The sequence below is a fragment of the Larus michahellis genome, unplaced genomic scaffold (assembly GCF_964199755.1).
Source record: "Larus michahellis unplaced genomic scaffold, bLarMic1.1 SCAFFOLD_412, whole genome shotgun sequence".
In the NCBI taxonomy this organism is placed as follows: Eukaryota; Metazoa; Chordata; class Aves; order Charadriiformes; family Laridae; genus Larus; species Larus michahellis.
The window spans coordinates 228-13,738 of NW_027436319.1; the positions used below are offsets into that span (position 1 = coordinate 228).

Consider the following 13,511-nt stretch of genomic DNA (forward strand, 5'->3'; position numbering starts at 1 on the left):
GGGTCACTGGGAGGGCACTGGGGGGGGTACTGGGGGTCACTGGGGGAGACTGGGGGGGCCAGGGGGCTCCAGAGGGACTGGGAGGCACCGGGGGTGGGGGGGGGAACTGGGAGCACTGGGGGGCACTGGGGGGGTCCAGAGGGCCTTGGGGGGGGACGGGGGGCACCGGAGGGACCTGGGGCTGTGGTGGCACTGGGGACACTGGTGGCACTGGGGACGGGGGGGGGACGGGGGGGGGCCAGCGGGGCCACCCGGCTGTTGGCACCCGGCAGGTGACGGAGCCACCCCGGGGGCGGCTGCCACCGCGGGACCCCCGGGCACCGACGTCCCCGAGGCCACCGGGGGCTGTGGACACAGGACCGGGGACACCGGGGACACCGACACCGGTGGCGCCACCGCTGTCACCGAGGCCACCGGGGGCCAGGGACGCCGGACTGGGGACACCGAGGACATGGACGTCGGCGGTGCCACCACCGTCCCCGAGGCCACCGTGGGCTGCGTGTGCGGGACTGGGGACACCAGGGACACTGAGGCCACCGACGCTGGCCGTGCCACCACTGTCCCCGAGGCCACCGGGGGTCCTGGATGCAGGACTGGGGACACCGGGGACACCGACACCGGTGGTGCCACCGCTGTCACCGAGGCCACCGTGGGCCAGGGACGCCGGACTGGGGACACTGAGGACATGGACGTCGGCAGTGCCACCGACGTCCCCGAGGCCACCGTGGGCTGTGGGTGCCGGACAGGGGACCCCGGGGACACCGACACCCGTTGTGCCACCGACGTCCCCGAGGCTGCCGTGGGCTGGGGACGCGGGACTGGGGACACCGGGGCCACGGACATCAACGGTGCCACCGACGTCGCCGAGGCCACCGCGTGCCCCGGACGCAGCTCTGATGCCACCAGCGTCCCCGGTGCCACCGCGCCCCGCGCCGCCGTCCCCCCGCTGCGGGTGCTGCTGGGCCCCGGGGTGTCGAGCCGGGGGCTGGGGACCCCTTTCCGCGTCAGGGTGCCGGGGCGGGTGCCGCCGCGGGGGACGCCGGCGACAGGGCTGTGGCCTTGGGTGACGCGGGGGGGGACGGGGGAGGGGAGCGAGTGTCCCCCGCTGAGCCCCGGGGAGGCGGCGGCGGCGGCCGCCATGATGGCGGTGGCGGTGGCGGCGGCGCGGCGCGGGGCGCGGGCGGGGATGGTGGCGGCGGGGGCGGCCGTGGTGGAGCCGGGGACGGGGCGGGTGCTGGCGGCCACCCACGACGCCCGGCGGGGGGGCCACCCCCTGGCACACGCCACCATCACCTGCCTGGAGGCCGTGGCGCGGGGACAACGGCGGGGCGGGGACGCTGCTGGCGGGGGTGGCACTTGGGCTGGAGGTTGGGGTGGCCCTGGGGACGCCGGGGGTGGTGTCGGGGCACCGGGGGTGCTGGTGGCCCTGGAGATGCTGGTGGCACCGGTGGCACCAGGACTGTTGGTGGCCTTGGAGGTCCTGGTGGCCCTGGAGATGCTGGTGGCACCGGTGGCACCAGGAGTGCTGGTTGTCCTGGAGGTCTTGGTGGCCTTGGAGATGCTGGTGGCACCAGGAGTGTTGGTTGCCCCGGAGGTCCTGGTGGCACTGGAGTTCCTGGTGGCACTGGTGGCACCTGGAGTGCTGGTGGCCCTGGACGTCCTGCTGGCCACGGAGGTCGTGGTGGCAGTGGTGGCACCAGGAGTGCTGGCGGCCCTGGATGTCTTGGTGGCCCTGGGGACGCTGGTGGCCCTGGGGACGCTGGTGGTCCTGGATGTTCTGGTGGCCCTGGATGTCTTGGTGGCCCTGGTGATGCTGGTGGCCCTGGATGTTCTGGTGGCCCTGGTGATGCTGGTGGCCCTGAAGGTCCTGGTGGCCCTGGATGTTCTGGTGGCCCTGGAGACGCTGGTGACCCTGGAGACGCTGGTGGCCCTGGTGGCGCTGAAGGCGCTGGTGGCCCCGGGGGGCGGGGGGGGGTTACCTGTGCGTGGGGTGCGACGTGTACCTGACGCGGGAGCCCTGCGCCCTCTGCGCCATGGCCCTGCTCCACGCCCGCGTGCGCCGCGTCCTCTTCGGCGTCCCCTCCCCCCAGGGCGCCCTCAGCACCCGCTACGGCCTCCACGGCCGCCCCCCCCTCAACCACCGCTACCGCGCCTACGGCGGCGTCGCCCCCCGCGCCTGCGCCCGCCTCGGCCCCCCCAGCAATAAAACCCCCGCGGGGGGACGGGGACCCGCCTCGGCCTGCGCTGGGGGGGACGGGGGGGCACAGAAGGGCCACTGAGGCCAGAGCGACTGGGGGGCACTGGGGGCTGGGGGCCATCGGGAGCACTGGGGGCACTGGGGGTCTCCCAAGGGACTGGGGGGCACTGGGGGGAACTGGGAGCACTGGGGGGGGAACTGAGGACTGGGAGGACTGGGGGGGGGACACTGGAGGGCTCCAGAGGGACTGGGGAGCACTGGGGGGGAACTGGGGGCTGGGGGCACTGGGGGGGAACTGGGGGCTGGGGGCCATCGGGAGCACTGGGGGTCTCCCAAGGGACTGAGGGGCACTGGGAGCACTGGGGGGAACTGGGAGCACTGGGGGGGGAACTGGGGCTGGGAGGACTCGGGGGGGGGGGCACTGGAGGGCTCCAGAGGGACTGGGGGGCACTGGGAGCACTGGGGGGAACTGGGGGCTGGGGGCACTGAGGGGGGAACTGGGGCTGGGAGCACTGGGGGGGAACTGAGGACTGGGAGGACTCGGGGGGGGGGGCACTGGAGGGCTCCAGAGGGACTGGGGGGCACTGGGAGGACTGGGGTGGGGGGCACTGGGAGGACTGGGGGGGCCTGGGAGCTGGAATACTGAGGGGGGGGAAATGGGGTCTGGGGGCCACTGGGAGCACTGGAGGAACTGGGGGTGGGGGGCCACTGGGAGCACTGGGGACTGAGGGCACTGGGAGCACTGGGGGGAACTGGGGGCTGGGGAGCACTTGGGAGGACCGGGGGGGCACTGGGGGTGGGGGGCACTGGGAGGACTGGGGGGGGCTGGGAGGGACTTGGGGTGGGGGGCACTGGGAGGACTGGGGGGGGCTGGGAGCTGGAATACTGGGGGGGGGGAACTGGGGGCTGGGGGGCACTGGAGGGCTCCCGAGGACTGGGGGACACTGGGAGCACTGGGGGGGGGGGGGCTGGGAGCTGGAACACTGAGGGGGGGGAACTGGGGGTGGGGGGCACTGGAGCATTGGGGGCAGTGGGGGCTGGGGGCTACTGGGAGCACTGGGAGGAACTGGGGGCTGGGGGCACTGGAGGGCTCCAGAGGGACTGGGGAACACCAGGGTCACGGGGGCCATGGCACCCAGGAGGTCCCGTGGGGGTTGTCCATGAGGCCCAGGAGGTCCATGAGCTCCGTGGGGGTCCATGAGGCCCAGAAGGTCCATAAAGGCCCTGGAGGGTCCACGAGGCCCAGAAGGTCCATGAAAGCCCTTGAGGGTCCATGAAGTCCATGGGACCAGAAGTCCATGAAGGCCCATGAGGTCCAATGGGGGTCCAGAAGGTCCATAAGGCCCTGGAGGGTCCACAAGGCCCAGAAGATCCATGAAAGCCCTTGAGGGTCCATGAGGTCCATGGGAGCCAGAAGGTCCATGGGGGTCCATGAAGCCCAGAAGATCCATGAAAGCCCTTGGGGGTCTATGAGGTCCATGGGGACCAGAAGGTCCATGAAGGCCCATGAGGTCCAATGGGGTCCAGGAGGCCCAGAAGGTCCATAAAGGCCCTGGAGGGCCCATGAGGCCCAGGAGGGTCCAGGAGGCCCAGAAGGTCCATGAAATCCTTTGAGGGTCCATGAGGTCCATGGGGGCCAGAAGATCCATGAAGGGCCATGGGGGTCCAGGAGGACCCAGAAGGTCCATGAGAGCCCACGAGGTCCCTGGTGCCCAGAAGGTCCCTGGGCTCCAGGAGGCCTCCAGTCCCAGCTCAGCCTGTCCTCCCAGCAGAGTGGCCCCAGCCCTATGGACCAGTGGGGCCCAGTATAGGCCACCGCAGACCATTGTGGACCAGTACAAATCAGCACACACCAGTACGGACCCTTGTGGACCAGCATGGGCCAGTACAACCCAGTATGGACCAGTATGGAATATTGTGGACCAGTACAACCCAATGTGGTCCAGCACAGACCACTCTAGACCAGTATGGACCAGGGGCTGGGGGACCTGAAGGACTATGGTGGACCAGTATGGTCCAGTACGGACCAGTACAGACTATTGTGGGCCAGTACAGACCAGTACAGACTATTGTGGGCCAGTACGGACCAGTACAGACTATTGTGGACCAGTACGGACCAGTATAGACTATTATTGTGTACCAGTATGGACCAGTACAGGCTAGTATGGACCAGTATAGACTATTGTGTGCCAGTGCAGACCAGTACAGAGCAGTATGGACCAGTGCAGACCAGTACAGACTATTATTGCGGGCCAGTATGGACCAGTATAGACTATTATTGTGGGCCAGTAAGGACCAGTACAGACCAGTACGGACTATTGTGGACCAATGCGGACCAGTACAGACCAGCGCGGACCAGTACAGACCAGTATGGACCAGTATAGACTATTATGTGGGCCAGTATGGACCAGCACAGACCAGTACGGACCAGTACAGACTATTGTGGGCCAGTGCAGACCACTATGGACCAGTACAGACTATTGTGGACCAGTACAGGCCAGTATGGACCAGTACAGACTATTATTGTGGGCCAGTATGGACCAGTACAGACCAGTACGGAGCAGTCCCCCCTCCCTGGTCTCCCTCCCCCGCCCCTCGGGGCGCTCCAAGAGAGGGGCGTGGCCAGGGCCGGAGGGGGCGTGGCCAGGGCCGGAGGGGGCGTGTCCAGAAGCGCGCCCCGGGGCGCGGCTGCGCGCGCGGCGCGTGGGCGGTGCGTCAGCGGTTGCCGCGGCAACGTGAGGCCGGCGCGCGCGGCGCGGGATGGGGGGATCCGGGAGAGGGGCCGGGGGGTCGCGGGGGGGGGGGGGGGAGGGTCCGTGGTGGCGATTGGGGGGGACGGGGACCGCGGGGGGGGGGCGGGGCCCGGGCTCCATGTTGGGGGGAGGGGTTTGGGGTGGGGGAAGGGTTTTGGGGGTGGGGGACGGGCTGGGGGTGGTGTTTGGGGGTGGGGGAGGGGCTGGTGTTTGGGGGGTGGGGTTTTGGGGGTGGGGGAGGGGCGGGGGGAGGGTGTTTTGGGATGGGGGAGGGGCTGGGGTGGTGTTTGGGGGTGGGGAGGGGTTTAGGGGATCCTGTGCCGGGGGGGGGGTGTGTGTGTTTGGGGGCGGTCGGACGCAGGGTGGGGGAGGGGAGGTCGAACCCCCGAACCCCCCTTAATCCCCCCCCGACCCCCTCCCCAGCCCCGATGCCGCCCCGGGGGCTGCTGGTCCCCGCCCGGTTCCTGGCCCTGACGGCGCATCTGGTGCTGCTGGTGCTGCTGGGCGGGGACACGGTGAGGGGCGGGGCCAGCGGGGGAGGGGGCGTGGCCAGAGCGGGGGGGCGGGGCCGGGGCAAAGGGCGGGAGTGGGGAGACGGGGGCCGGGGCGTGGCCAAAGCGCGGGGCGTGGCCACGGCGAGGGGGCGGGGATGGGGAGAAGGGGCGTGGCCTCGGGAGGGGGCGGGGATGGGGAGAAGGGGCGTGGCCACGGCGAGGGGGCGGGGATGGGGAGAAGGGGCGTGGCCACGGCGAGGGGGCGGGGATGGGGAGAAGGGGCGTGGCCTCGGGAGGGGGCGGGGGGACACGGGAACACGTGGCCGGGGGGGGGGGGGGAGGCGGGGACGCGTGTGTCCGCACGCCCGCACACGCGTCATCACGCCTGTGCTCATGACGTCACACGGCTCCACGCGTGTCCAGGCACGTGTCCACACGCCTCCCCACGCCCCGAGGACAGGCCACCCACACCGGGGTGTCCCCGGGGGGGGGGGGTGTGTGTGTGTGTCCGTGTTCCCCCCCCCCGCACACCCATGTGTCCCCCCCGTGTCCCCCCCCCCCAGGACCCCCCCGTCCGGGCCTCGCTGCCCCCCGACTTTTCGGCGGAGGAATACGCCCGCGCCCAGCGGTGGTGAGGCCCCCCCACGTGTCCCTCCCCCCACATCATCCCCCTCCCCCCCCCGGCTTCTCGGTGCCCCCCACGCCCCCCCCGTGTCCCCCCGCCTCCTGTGTCCCCCCCCAAGGGTGACTCTGTGCCCCCCCAGTGTGCCCCCCCCACGTCCCCTCCTGTCCCCCCGTGGGGCGCCCACCCCCCTCCCGACCCACTCGTGTCCCCACTGGGGGGGGGTTTCTGTCTCCCCCCCCACCCCCTGTGCCCCCCCCGTGTCCCCCCACACAGGGTGTCCCTGTGTCCCCCTCCACCGTGTCCCCCCCTCCACCATCTCGGTGCCCTCCCACGTCCCCGCCTGCCCCCGTGGGGCGCCGCCCCCCCCCGATCCACTCGTGTCCCCACCGGGGGGGTCCCCGTGTCCATCCCCCCCCCTCCGACCCCCCCTGTGTCCCCGCAGGCTGTGGGGGGCCCTGGGGGGGGCCCTGGGGCTGCTGGGGGGTCGAGTTTGTCGGGTTCTTCTCGGGGGTCTCCATGTTCCGGCCCGGGCAGAGCCTCTTCTGTATCCTATGGGGGGCCCAAAACCCGGGGGGGACACCCTAAAAATGGGGGGGCCCTAAACTGGGGGGGGGGCCTAAAACTGGAGGGGGGAGGGGCCTGAAATGGGGGACCCCAAACCCAAACCGTGGGGGGAGGCCCTGAAACGGGGGGGGGACCCCGAAATGGGGGGGACACGCACAAAACACGGGGGGTGACCCTGAAACATGGGGGGGCCCGAAATAAGGGGGGGGGGGCGAAACATAAGGGGGGACAGGGCCCGACATGGGAGGGGGGCCAAAAACGGGGGGGGAGCCCCAAATGGTGTGTGTGGGGGGTCCGAAATGAGGGGGGGGATCCCTGAAATGGGGGGCGAGACACCCCAAAACGGGCGGGCTGCCATCAGGGAGGTTCCTCCCCCCGTCCAAAGGTCACGGGGGGGCCCTGCCAGGCCCGGGGGGGGGCGGGTTTTGCCCAATTCCGCCCTGTGGGAGGTGCCCGGGGGGGAGGGGGCCGCCCCCCCCCATTTTTTGGGGGTGATTTTCCCTGACGTGGGGCAGCGCTGGGGGCCCACGTGGCGGCTGCCCTGGGCCTGGCCCTGGCCCTGCTGGAGGACTGGGACAGCGGCTCCTTCTGGCTCCTCTTCGGCCTCTGCAGGTGGGTCGGGGAGGGCGGGGGGGCGTTTTTGGGGTGTTTCCCCCCCCCTTACACCCGACTGACACCCCCCATTCCCCCCCCCGCAGCGTCCCTCCCGCTGTCACCGAGGCGCTGCTGCTGGTCTCCGTTCTGGGGTGCAGGAGAAGAGCCTTCTGAGCCCCGGGGTGGGGGGATGTCGGTGTCCGTACCCCCCGGAACCCCCCCGGGGGTCCCCAATATGCGCTGACACCCCCCCCCTCCCCGCAACTTCCACCGCCGTGTTGAGAAATTAAAGGGTTTAGCGCGGGAAAGCGCCGGCGCGCCACAGCTTTGGCGCGGAAAAAGGGGGCGGCGGCCCCGCCCTCATGCAAATGACAGCCGCGGGGCAGGCTGGGAGCGCGCGAGAGCGGGGAAGGAGGGGATTTTTGGGGATCGGGAGGGGGCTGAGGGAAGGGGATGGCGGGAGACGGTGGGGGGCGTCAGGGGAGTGCGGGGGGGTGCGGAGGGAGGGGGTTGGGGGGTCGCTGTTGGGTAGGGGGTGGTGGCGGGTGCCCGCCCCGCCGGGGTGGGGAAGTGCCGGGTATCGTCAGTGCGGTACATCCTGACCTGCCCCGCTTTGCGGGCAGCACGTGATGAGCGCGGCGTGATGACGTATGATTATCCGTGCCGCTGCGAGGGGCGGCGGAGGGCGAATAGCAACAACCCGCCGCCCCCGCCGAGTCTCTGAGTGCGCCTGCGCGGGGCCGGCAGGGTGGAGGGGGGGGCGGGCACGGGGGGATTCACTTGTACCCCACACATTCCGCCGCCCCACGGACATCTGCTCTGCCCCATAGACACCCCTCGTGCCCCGCACATCCCCCACCCCACGGACATCTGCTCTGCCCCATAGGACTCCCCCCGCCCCATAGACACCCCTCGTGCCCCACACATCCCCCACCCCACGGACATCTGCTCTGCCCCATAGGACTCCCCCCCTGCCCCACACGCCCCCCTTGTGCCCTCCACTCTGCGCACTGGGACCGCACTCGCCTGGTCTCCGGTTTCTCCCGTTTCTCCCAGTTTCCCACTTGGCAGCTCCCAGCCCCGTCACGCCGGTGCCCATCGGCACCACTCACGTCCCCCCCCCCAGGGACCCTCCGGTGCCCCCCGGGAATGATCCCCCCACAGCCAACCCCCCTGAAGACGGGAAATCTTGGAATCCTGGAATCATTTGGGTTGGAAAAGATGTTGAAGATCCTCAAAGGAGGATATTTGTGACCGTTCCTCAATAGCTACGGGGCGGGGGGCAGGAGGACGGGGCCCAGTGACAGGACAAGGGGCAACGGGGACAAACCGGGACACGGCAAACAAGGAAAATTTCGCTTGGAGGGAGATGGAGCCTAGGGACACGGTGCCTAGAGAGTGTCCTTCTCCGGAGATATCCCAACCCTGCCTGGAGCGGTCCTGGCCCACCTGCCCCGGGTGACCCTGCTGTGGTGGGGGCTGGATGATGGTCGCCGAAGGAGACGGAGGAGAGGGAAGTGGGGGGGTGAGGGCATGGGAAAGGGCCCATGGGAAGGAGGGGGACGTGGGGTTTTGGGGACCTGGGTTTTGGGGATGTGAGGTTTTGGGGACATAGGGTTTGGGGGACGTGGGTTTTTAGGGACGTGGGTTTTAGGGGCAGATTTTGATGGATATGGGGTTTTGGGGACGTGGGGTTTTGGGCCATAGATTTTGATGGATGTGGGGGTTTGGGGACGTGGGGGTTTGGGGACATGGAATAGTGATGGATTTGGCAGTTTTGGTCCATGGTTGGCCTCGATGATGTGAAAGGTCCCTTCCGACCTGGGCAATTCCGTGGTTCTCTGGGGCGGAAGAAGCTGTTTCTGCAGCGGCCCCCAGCCAGGCAGGAGTGTGTCTCCCCTCCTCGGCGTTGGCGGGGGCTGGATGATGGTCTCCAAAGGAGATGGAGGAGAGGGAAGGGTGTGGGTGAGGGCATGGGAAAGGGTCCACGGGAAGGAGGGGGATGTGGGGTTTGGGGACGTTGGTTTTTGGGGACATGGGCTTTAGGGACATCGATTTGTTATGGATATGGGGTATTGGGGGACATGGGGTTTTGAGGGACGTGGGTCTCTGGGGACTCCTCCAATGGTTGGGGCTCTCTCCGGAACCCAGATGCCATTTGTCCTCCCTCTCGTGGCGTGTCGACACCGAGGCTTTTCCCTGGGGAACGCTGGCTCCAAGGTGCCATCCCCGAGCCAGAGGTGGCAGATGGGCAGCGCCGGGGACAGGTGCGGGGCCACCACAGCCCAGGGAGAAGAGCTGCCTCGGGGACTAGCGGGAGAGACCCAGCGAACGCCGGCCCTTCCTGGGCCCCCCCCTCCAAAAGGAGGGAATTTCCCCCCAAAATGGTGGGGAATTCCCAGAAGAGGTTGTGAGCTCAGGCGCCAGCACCGCGCAGAGCCGAGGGGCGAGTTCCAGCCCGGCTCCCATGGAGCTCTCTCCCAAGGGGGACCCATGACGAGCCCGCGCCAGCGTTTCCGTCCTGTGCCCCCCATCTCTCCCCGGCCCCCTCCTCTCCCAAGACGGTCTGTCCCAGTTGGCCACTTCCAGCCCCCCGGGGGCTCCTTGGAGCAGCCTTTTTGGGGCGGTTCCGACCGCAGCCAGCGCCAAACCCCGCTCCCGGACATCGGAGGAGCCCCCCGGCGGGGACGGAGCTGGGTCACAAATCCCTGGGGGATTCTCCGGGTTCCCGAGGCTCCTCCCCAACCCGCGATGCCCCAGAGAAGGGGGTGGGCTGGGGGGGGGGGGCGGTTCGGGAAGGCAGGTGGCCAGGCGTGGGGCTCCGAAATGGCCTGGGAACCCCCCAGAGGGCTGAGTCCGTGGGGCAGGAGCCCAGAGGTCCGGGCCGTCCCTCCACGCTCCTCTCCTGCCCCACACCACGGGGAGAGGGGCCACGGAGCGGGGGCCACGCGCAGGCAGACGCGGAGCGAAGCTTTGCTGAAGGAGTTTATTGATGGCGAGAGGGCAACGGTCCGGGGCTCCCGGGGGTCGGGGGGGGCCATCCAGGGATGATCATCTCCTCGTGCTGCTGCGGGGGGACGGGACGAGGGTGTCACCGCTGGTTCCAGTCCTGGAAGGCAGAGCCCGGCGTGAGACCCTCCCGGCGTGTGCCGGGCCAGGAGAGCGTCCGCGTCCCCCCCGTCTCCCCACAGAGCCCTGGGGACGGAGAAGGGACCCGGAGCCCCCCACGCACCCAGGGCAGGACCTGGCTCTCCTGAGCCCCCCGGGGCACCCCCAGCCCCTCGCCCGGCGTGGCCTTACCTGGGGACGCCCCGAAACCTCCCCGAGCCCCGCCCGGCCCCCGCGGGCATCCTGGGGGGCACCAGAGCCCCCCGCCCGGCCGCAGCGGGGCCCCGGGCAGTCCGTGCAACCCCCCCCGGGCGCGGGGACCGGCAGGGCAGCGGCTGCGTCCCGCTGGCCCGGGACACGCGTCGCCGCCGTCCCCTCGTCGTCCCGCTCCTGCGGCCCCAGCAGTCCCAGCCCCGAGGGCTCGGGGACCCCCTGGGGCCCAGGACCCTCCGTGGGGCTGGAGCGGCCGGGACGTCACTCACCTAGGCCTCGGCCGCCTCAGCCATGCGTCTCTGGCGCGCCAGCTCCAGCAGCTTCTCAGCCCGGGGGGCCTGGGGAGACGGGGGGGTCAGGGAGGCGCTGGGAAAGCCCTGGGGGGGCTGGGGGCGAGTGGGCTCCCAGTGCGGGCACTGAGGGGGAGTGGGCTCCCAGTGCAGGCACTGGGGGGGGGAGTGGGGCCCCAGTGCAGGTACTGGGGGGGAGTGGGGTCCCAGTGGAGATACTGGAGTGTCGAGTGGGGTCCCAGTGCAGGTACTGGGAGGGGGTGGGGTCCCAGTGGAGATACTGGGGGGGGAGTGGGGTCCCTGTGCAGACACTGGAGAGTCGAGTGGGGTCCCAGTGCAGATACTGGTGGGAGGGGGTGGGGTCCCAGTGCAGGTACTGGGGGGGGAGCAGGGTCCTGGTGGAGATACTGGGGGGGGAGTGGGCTCCCAGTGCAGGCACTGGGGAGGGAGCGGGATCCCAGTGGAGATACTGGTGGGAGGGCGTGGGGTCCCAGTGGAGATACTGGAGTGTCGAGTGGGGTCCCAGTGCAGGTACTGGTGGGAGGGGGTGGGGTCCCAGTGGAGATACTGGGAGGGAGTGGGGTCCCAGTGCAGGCACTGGAGAGTCGAGTGGGCTCCCAGTGCAGGTACTGGGGCGCACTGGGATGCTCTGGAGCGCGGTGCCCGTGGGAGGGAGGGTCTGGGGGCAGCAGAGCTGGCTGTACCTACCGCAGCCCTCTTCACTCGCCCGAAGATTCCCCCCTGTGGAGAGACCGTGGGGTCGCCCGGGTCACTGGGATGTCCCCAGCCCCGGCGAGCAACGGGGGGACCGAGCGGCCCCCCCAGTTCCGCAGACTGGGCGCCCTCCCAGCCCAGCCGCCGCTTACCCCGATGCAGTAACCTCCGCTTGCTTCGAAGGCCTGGGGAGAAAGAGCGCAGCGGGGGCTGGAGGGGACCATGGTGGGGCCGGGGGGGACAACACAGGCTCCCCTCGGCCCCAAGGCTTCCCAGGAAAAGGCCTTCTGCTGCCCCCCAGCACCATCCCCCCCCAGGTTTCACCTCACACGAGGACCAGGGGTGAGGACGGAGATGAAGGAACCACGGGGAGTTCAGGAGCCCCAGAGAGGACGGGGGCGGGGGGTGGTGGGGACGCAGCGATGGGGTGCGGGGGCGGTCGGCGGGACCCCCGAGGGCCGGGGCCAGGGGCTCTGGAAGGCCGGGGGGGCGTGGGACGGACAGGAGAGGGAAGGAGCCCAAGCGGAGGGGCCGTGGGGGCTCCGAGGCGGTGGCTGGTGGAGGCAGAGGGGGGAGGAGAGCGGAGGAGCACAACGAGGGGACGGCGCAGGGAGACGGTGGGGTCGGGCAGGGGCTGCAGGGACACCGCTGGCGGGGAAAGGGGGGAAGGCGAAGGGCTGAGGGGGATGAGGGGAAGAAAGACCTCGGCAGCGACGGAGAGGTGGGACACGGAGCGTGTCGCCGGGGGGAGATGGCAGCGGGGCCCAAAAGGACGGGACTCGGGGGTGCCGGGGGGGGATGGGACGGATGTGGGGGCGCCGAGACGAGAGGCCAAGCCAAGGGCTTTCGTGCCCCCCGCTGCGGCGGAGCCGGCATCCCCCAGCCCGGCCCCGGCCCGCGGCCCTGGGGACCCACCTGGGCATCCTCCGGGGTGCAGAGCAGGACGGCGAAGAGCAGGGCCAGGCTGAGCACCGCCACCTTCATCTTCCTCTGCCGTGCGGAGAGTCCCGGCTGCAGCTGGGGAAGGTGAAGGGGCAGATTTATCCCCCCCGGGACTCCTGCTCGTCCCTCCCCGCCCCGAGAGCCCCCGGGGCAAAGCTGGCCTTGGCAGAGACACCGGCCCTGGCCACCAGCCCAGCCCCGGCACAGAGTCACCTCCGTCCCGGCACCGGTCCAGCGTGGGCATGGGGCAGCTGGGCAGGGAAGGGCCCCGGCACCGGGGGGCGGCTGGAGGGGGCGGCCGGAGCCTCCCGACAGCCGGACGCCCGACAGCCGTGACCCACTGCTCCATCATGAGACCGGCCTCCAACAGCCCCTAAAGCCAGAACCCCCCAGCTCCCCGTGTCCGTCACCCCCAGACCCCCATCTCCCCACGTCCCTCACCCCCAGCTCCCCGTGTCCCTCACCCCCAGACCCCCATCTCCCCACGTCCCTCACCCCCAGCTCCCCGTGTCCCTCACCCCCAGACCCCCATCTCCCCACGTCCCTCACCCCCAGACCCACATCTCCCCACATCTCTCACCCCCAGACCCCCATCTCCCCGTACCCCTCACCCCCAGACCAGCCTTTCCCTCCAGGGTCCCCCAGGGGTGACAGCACCCTCCAACCAGGGCTCTCAGGGCAGAAATACCTCTGCCTCGTCCCCAGCCCCTCGGGTAAAGGGGGGGCTGGAACCGGCCCCTCTTCTTCTGCACCGGGGACCCCGGGAGGAGGGAACGTGGGAGGGGGGAGGACGGCTGGGGGCAGGGGCCACGGGGCCGGCAGGAGACTGGGGCCTTCAGGCACTGGGGGACACTGGTGGGTGCTGGGCGTGGAGAGGGGAAGGCTCGGCGTGGGGGACGTGCTGGGGGGCGGCCGTGCCCGGCTCCAGCCCCCACTGTTCCCCAGGCTCCGCGGGACCCAAACCGGTGCCGTTCCCAGCCACGGCCCCCCCTGGCAGAGGGGGCTGGCCCCTGCCCT

At 70.4% G+C, this 13,511-nt stretch overlaps 3 protein-coding genes and 1 non-coding gene across 5 annotated transcripts; 3 read left to right on the forward strand and 1 right to left on the reverse strand.

Moving 5' to 3' along the window:
• The first annotated feature begins 246 nt into the window (after nucleotides 1–246).
• On the forward strand, nucleotides 247–2,279 carry ADAT3 (adenosine deaminase tRNA specific 3). The gene is given in 2 exon segments (XM_074571850.1): nucleotides 247–1,957; nucleotides 1,959–2,279. Coding segments are annotated over 2 exon segments (1,827 nt in total). The 5' UTR covers nucleotides 247–451.
• Nucleotides 2,280–4,713: 2,434 nt separating this feature from the next.
• On the forward strand, nucleotides 4,714–7,638 carry LOC141737212 (transmembrane protein 107-like). Its single transcript, XM_074571854.1, is given in 7 exon segments — nucleotides 4,714–4,907; nucleotides 5,374–5,465; nucleotides 6,008–6,075; nucleotides 6,512–6,548; nucleotides 6,550–6,613; nucleotides 7,149–7,245; nucleotides 7,332–7,638. Coding segments are annotated over 7 exon segments (603 nt in total). The 5' UTR covers nucleotides 4,714–4,732; the 3' UTR covers nucleotides 7,402–7,638.
• Nucleotides 7,639–7,807: 169 nt separating this feature from the next.
• On the forward strand, nucleotides 7,808–7,952 carry LOC141737215 (U8 small nucleolar RNA). Its single transcript, XR_012585163.1, has one exon. It is a non-coding gene; the product is annotated as a U8 small nucleolar RNA (small nucleolar RNA).
• A 2,252-nt stretch (nucleotides 7,953–10,204) lies between these two features.
• Nucleotides 10,205–12,898, reverse strand: LOC141737211 (uncharacterized). 2 transcript variants are annotated; one of them, XM_074571853.1, is made up of 5 exons: nucleotides 12,468–12,898; nucleotides 11,705–11,737; nucleotides 11,547–11,579; nucleotides 10,818–10,886; nucleotides 10,205–10,336 (listed from the first exon to the last, which is right to left on the reverse strand). In XM_074571853.1, the coding sequence occupies exons 1-4, from the start codon at nucleotides 12,844–12,846 to the stop codon at nucleotides 10,873–10,875; spliced, it is 459 nt and encodes a 152-aa protein (XP_074427954.1). In that variant the 5' UTR covers nucleotides 12,847–12,898; the 3' UTR covers nucleotides 10,205–10,336; nucleotides 10,818–10,872. The 2 variants fall into 2 exon arrangements, with proteins under 2 accessions (XP_074427954.1, XP_074427953.1); XM_074571852.1 differs by having other exon boundaries at nucleotides 11,547–11,737.
• Nucleotides 12,899–13,511: the final 613 nt, after the last annotated feature.

Bases quoted from the DNA above. Each gene is read 5' to 3' on its own strand.
- LOC141737211 (XM_074571852.1), bottom strand. From the start codon at position 12,846: ATGATGGAGCAGTGGGTCACGGCTGTCGGGCGTCCGGCTGTCGGGAGG. The intron at 11,738-12,467 runs GTGGGTCCCCAG...CTTTCTCCCCAG, and splicing joins GCACCCCGGAGGATGCCCAG to GCCTTCGAAGCAAGCGGAGG. The intron at 10,887-11,546 runs GTAGGTACAGCC...CCGTCTCCCCAG, and splicing joins GGCGAGTGAAGAGGGCTGCG to GCCCCCCGGGCTGAGAAGCT.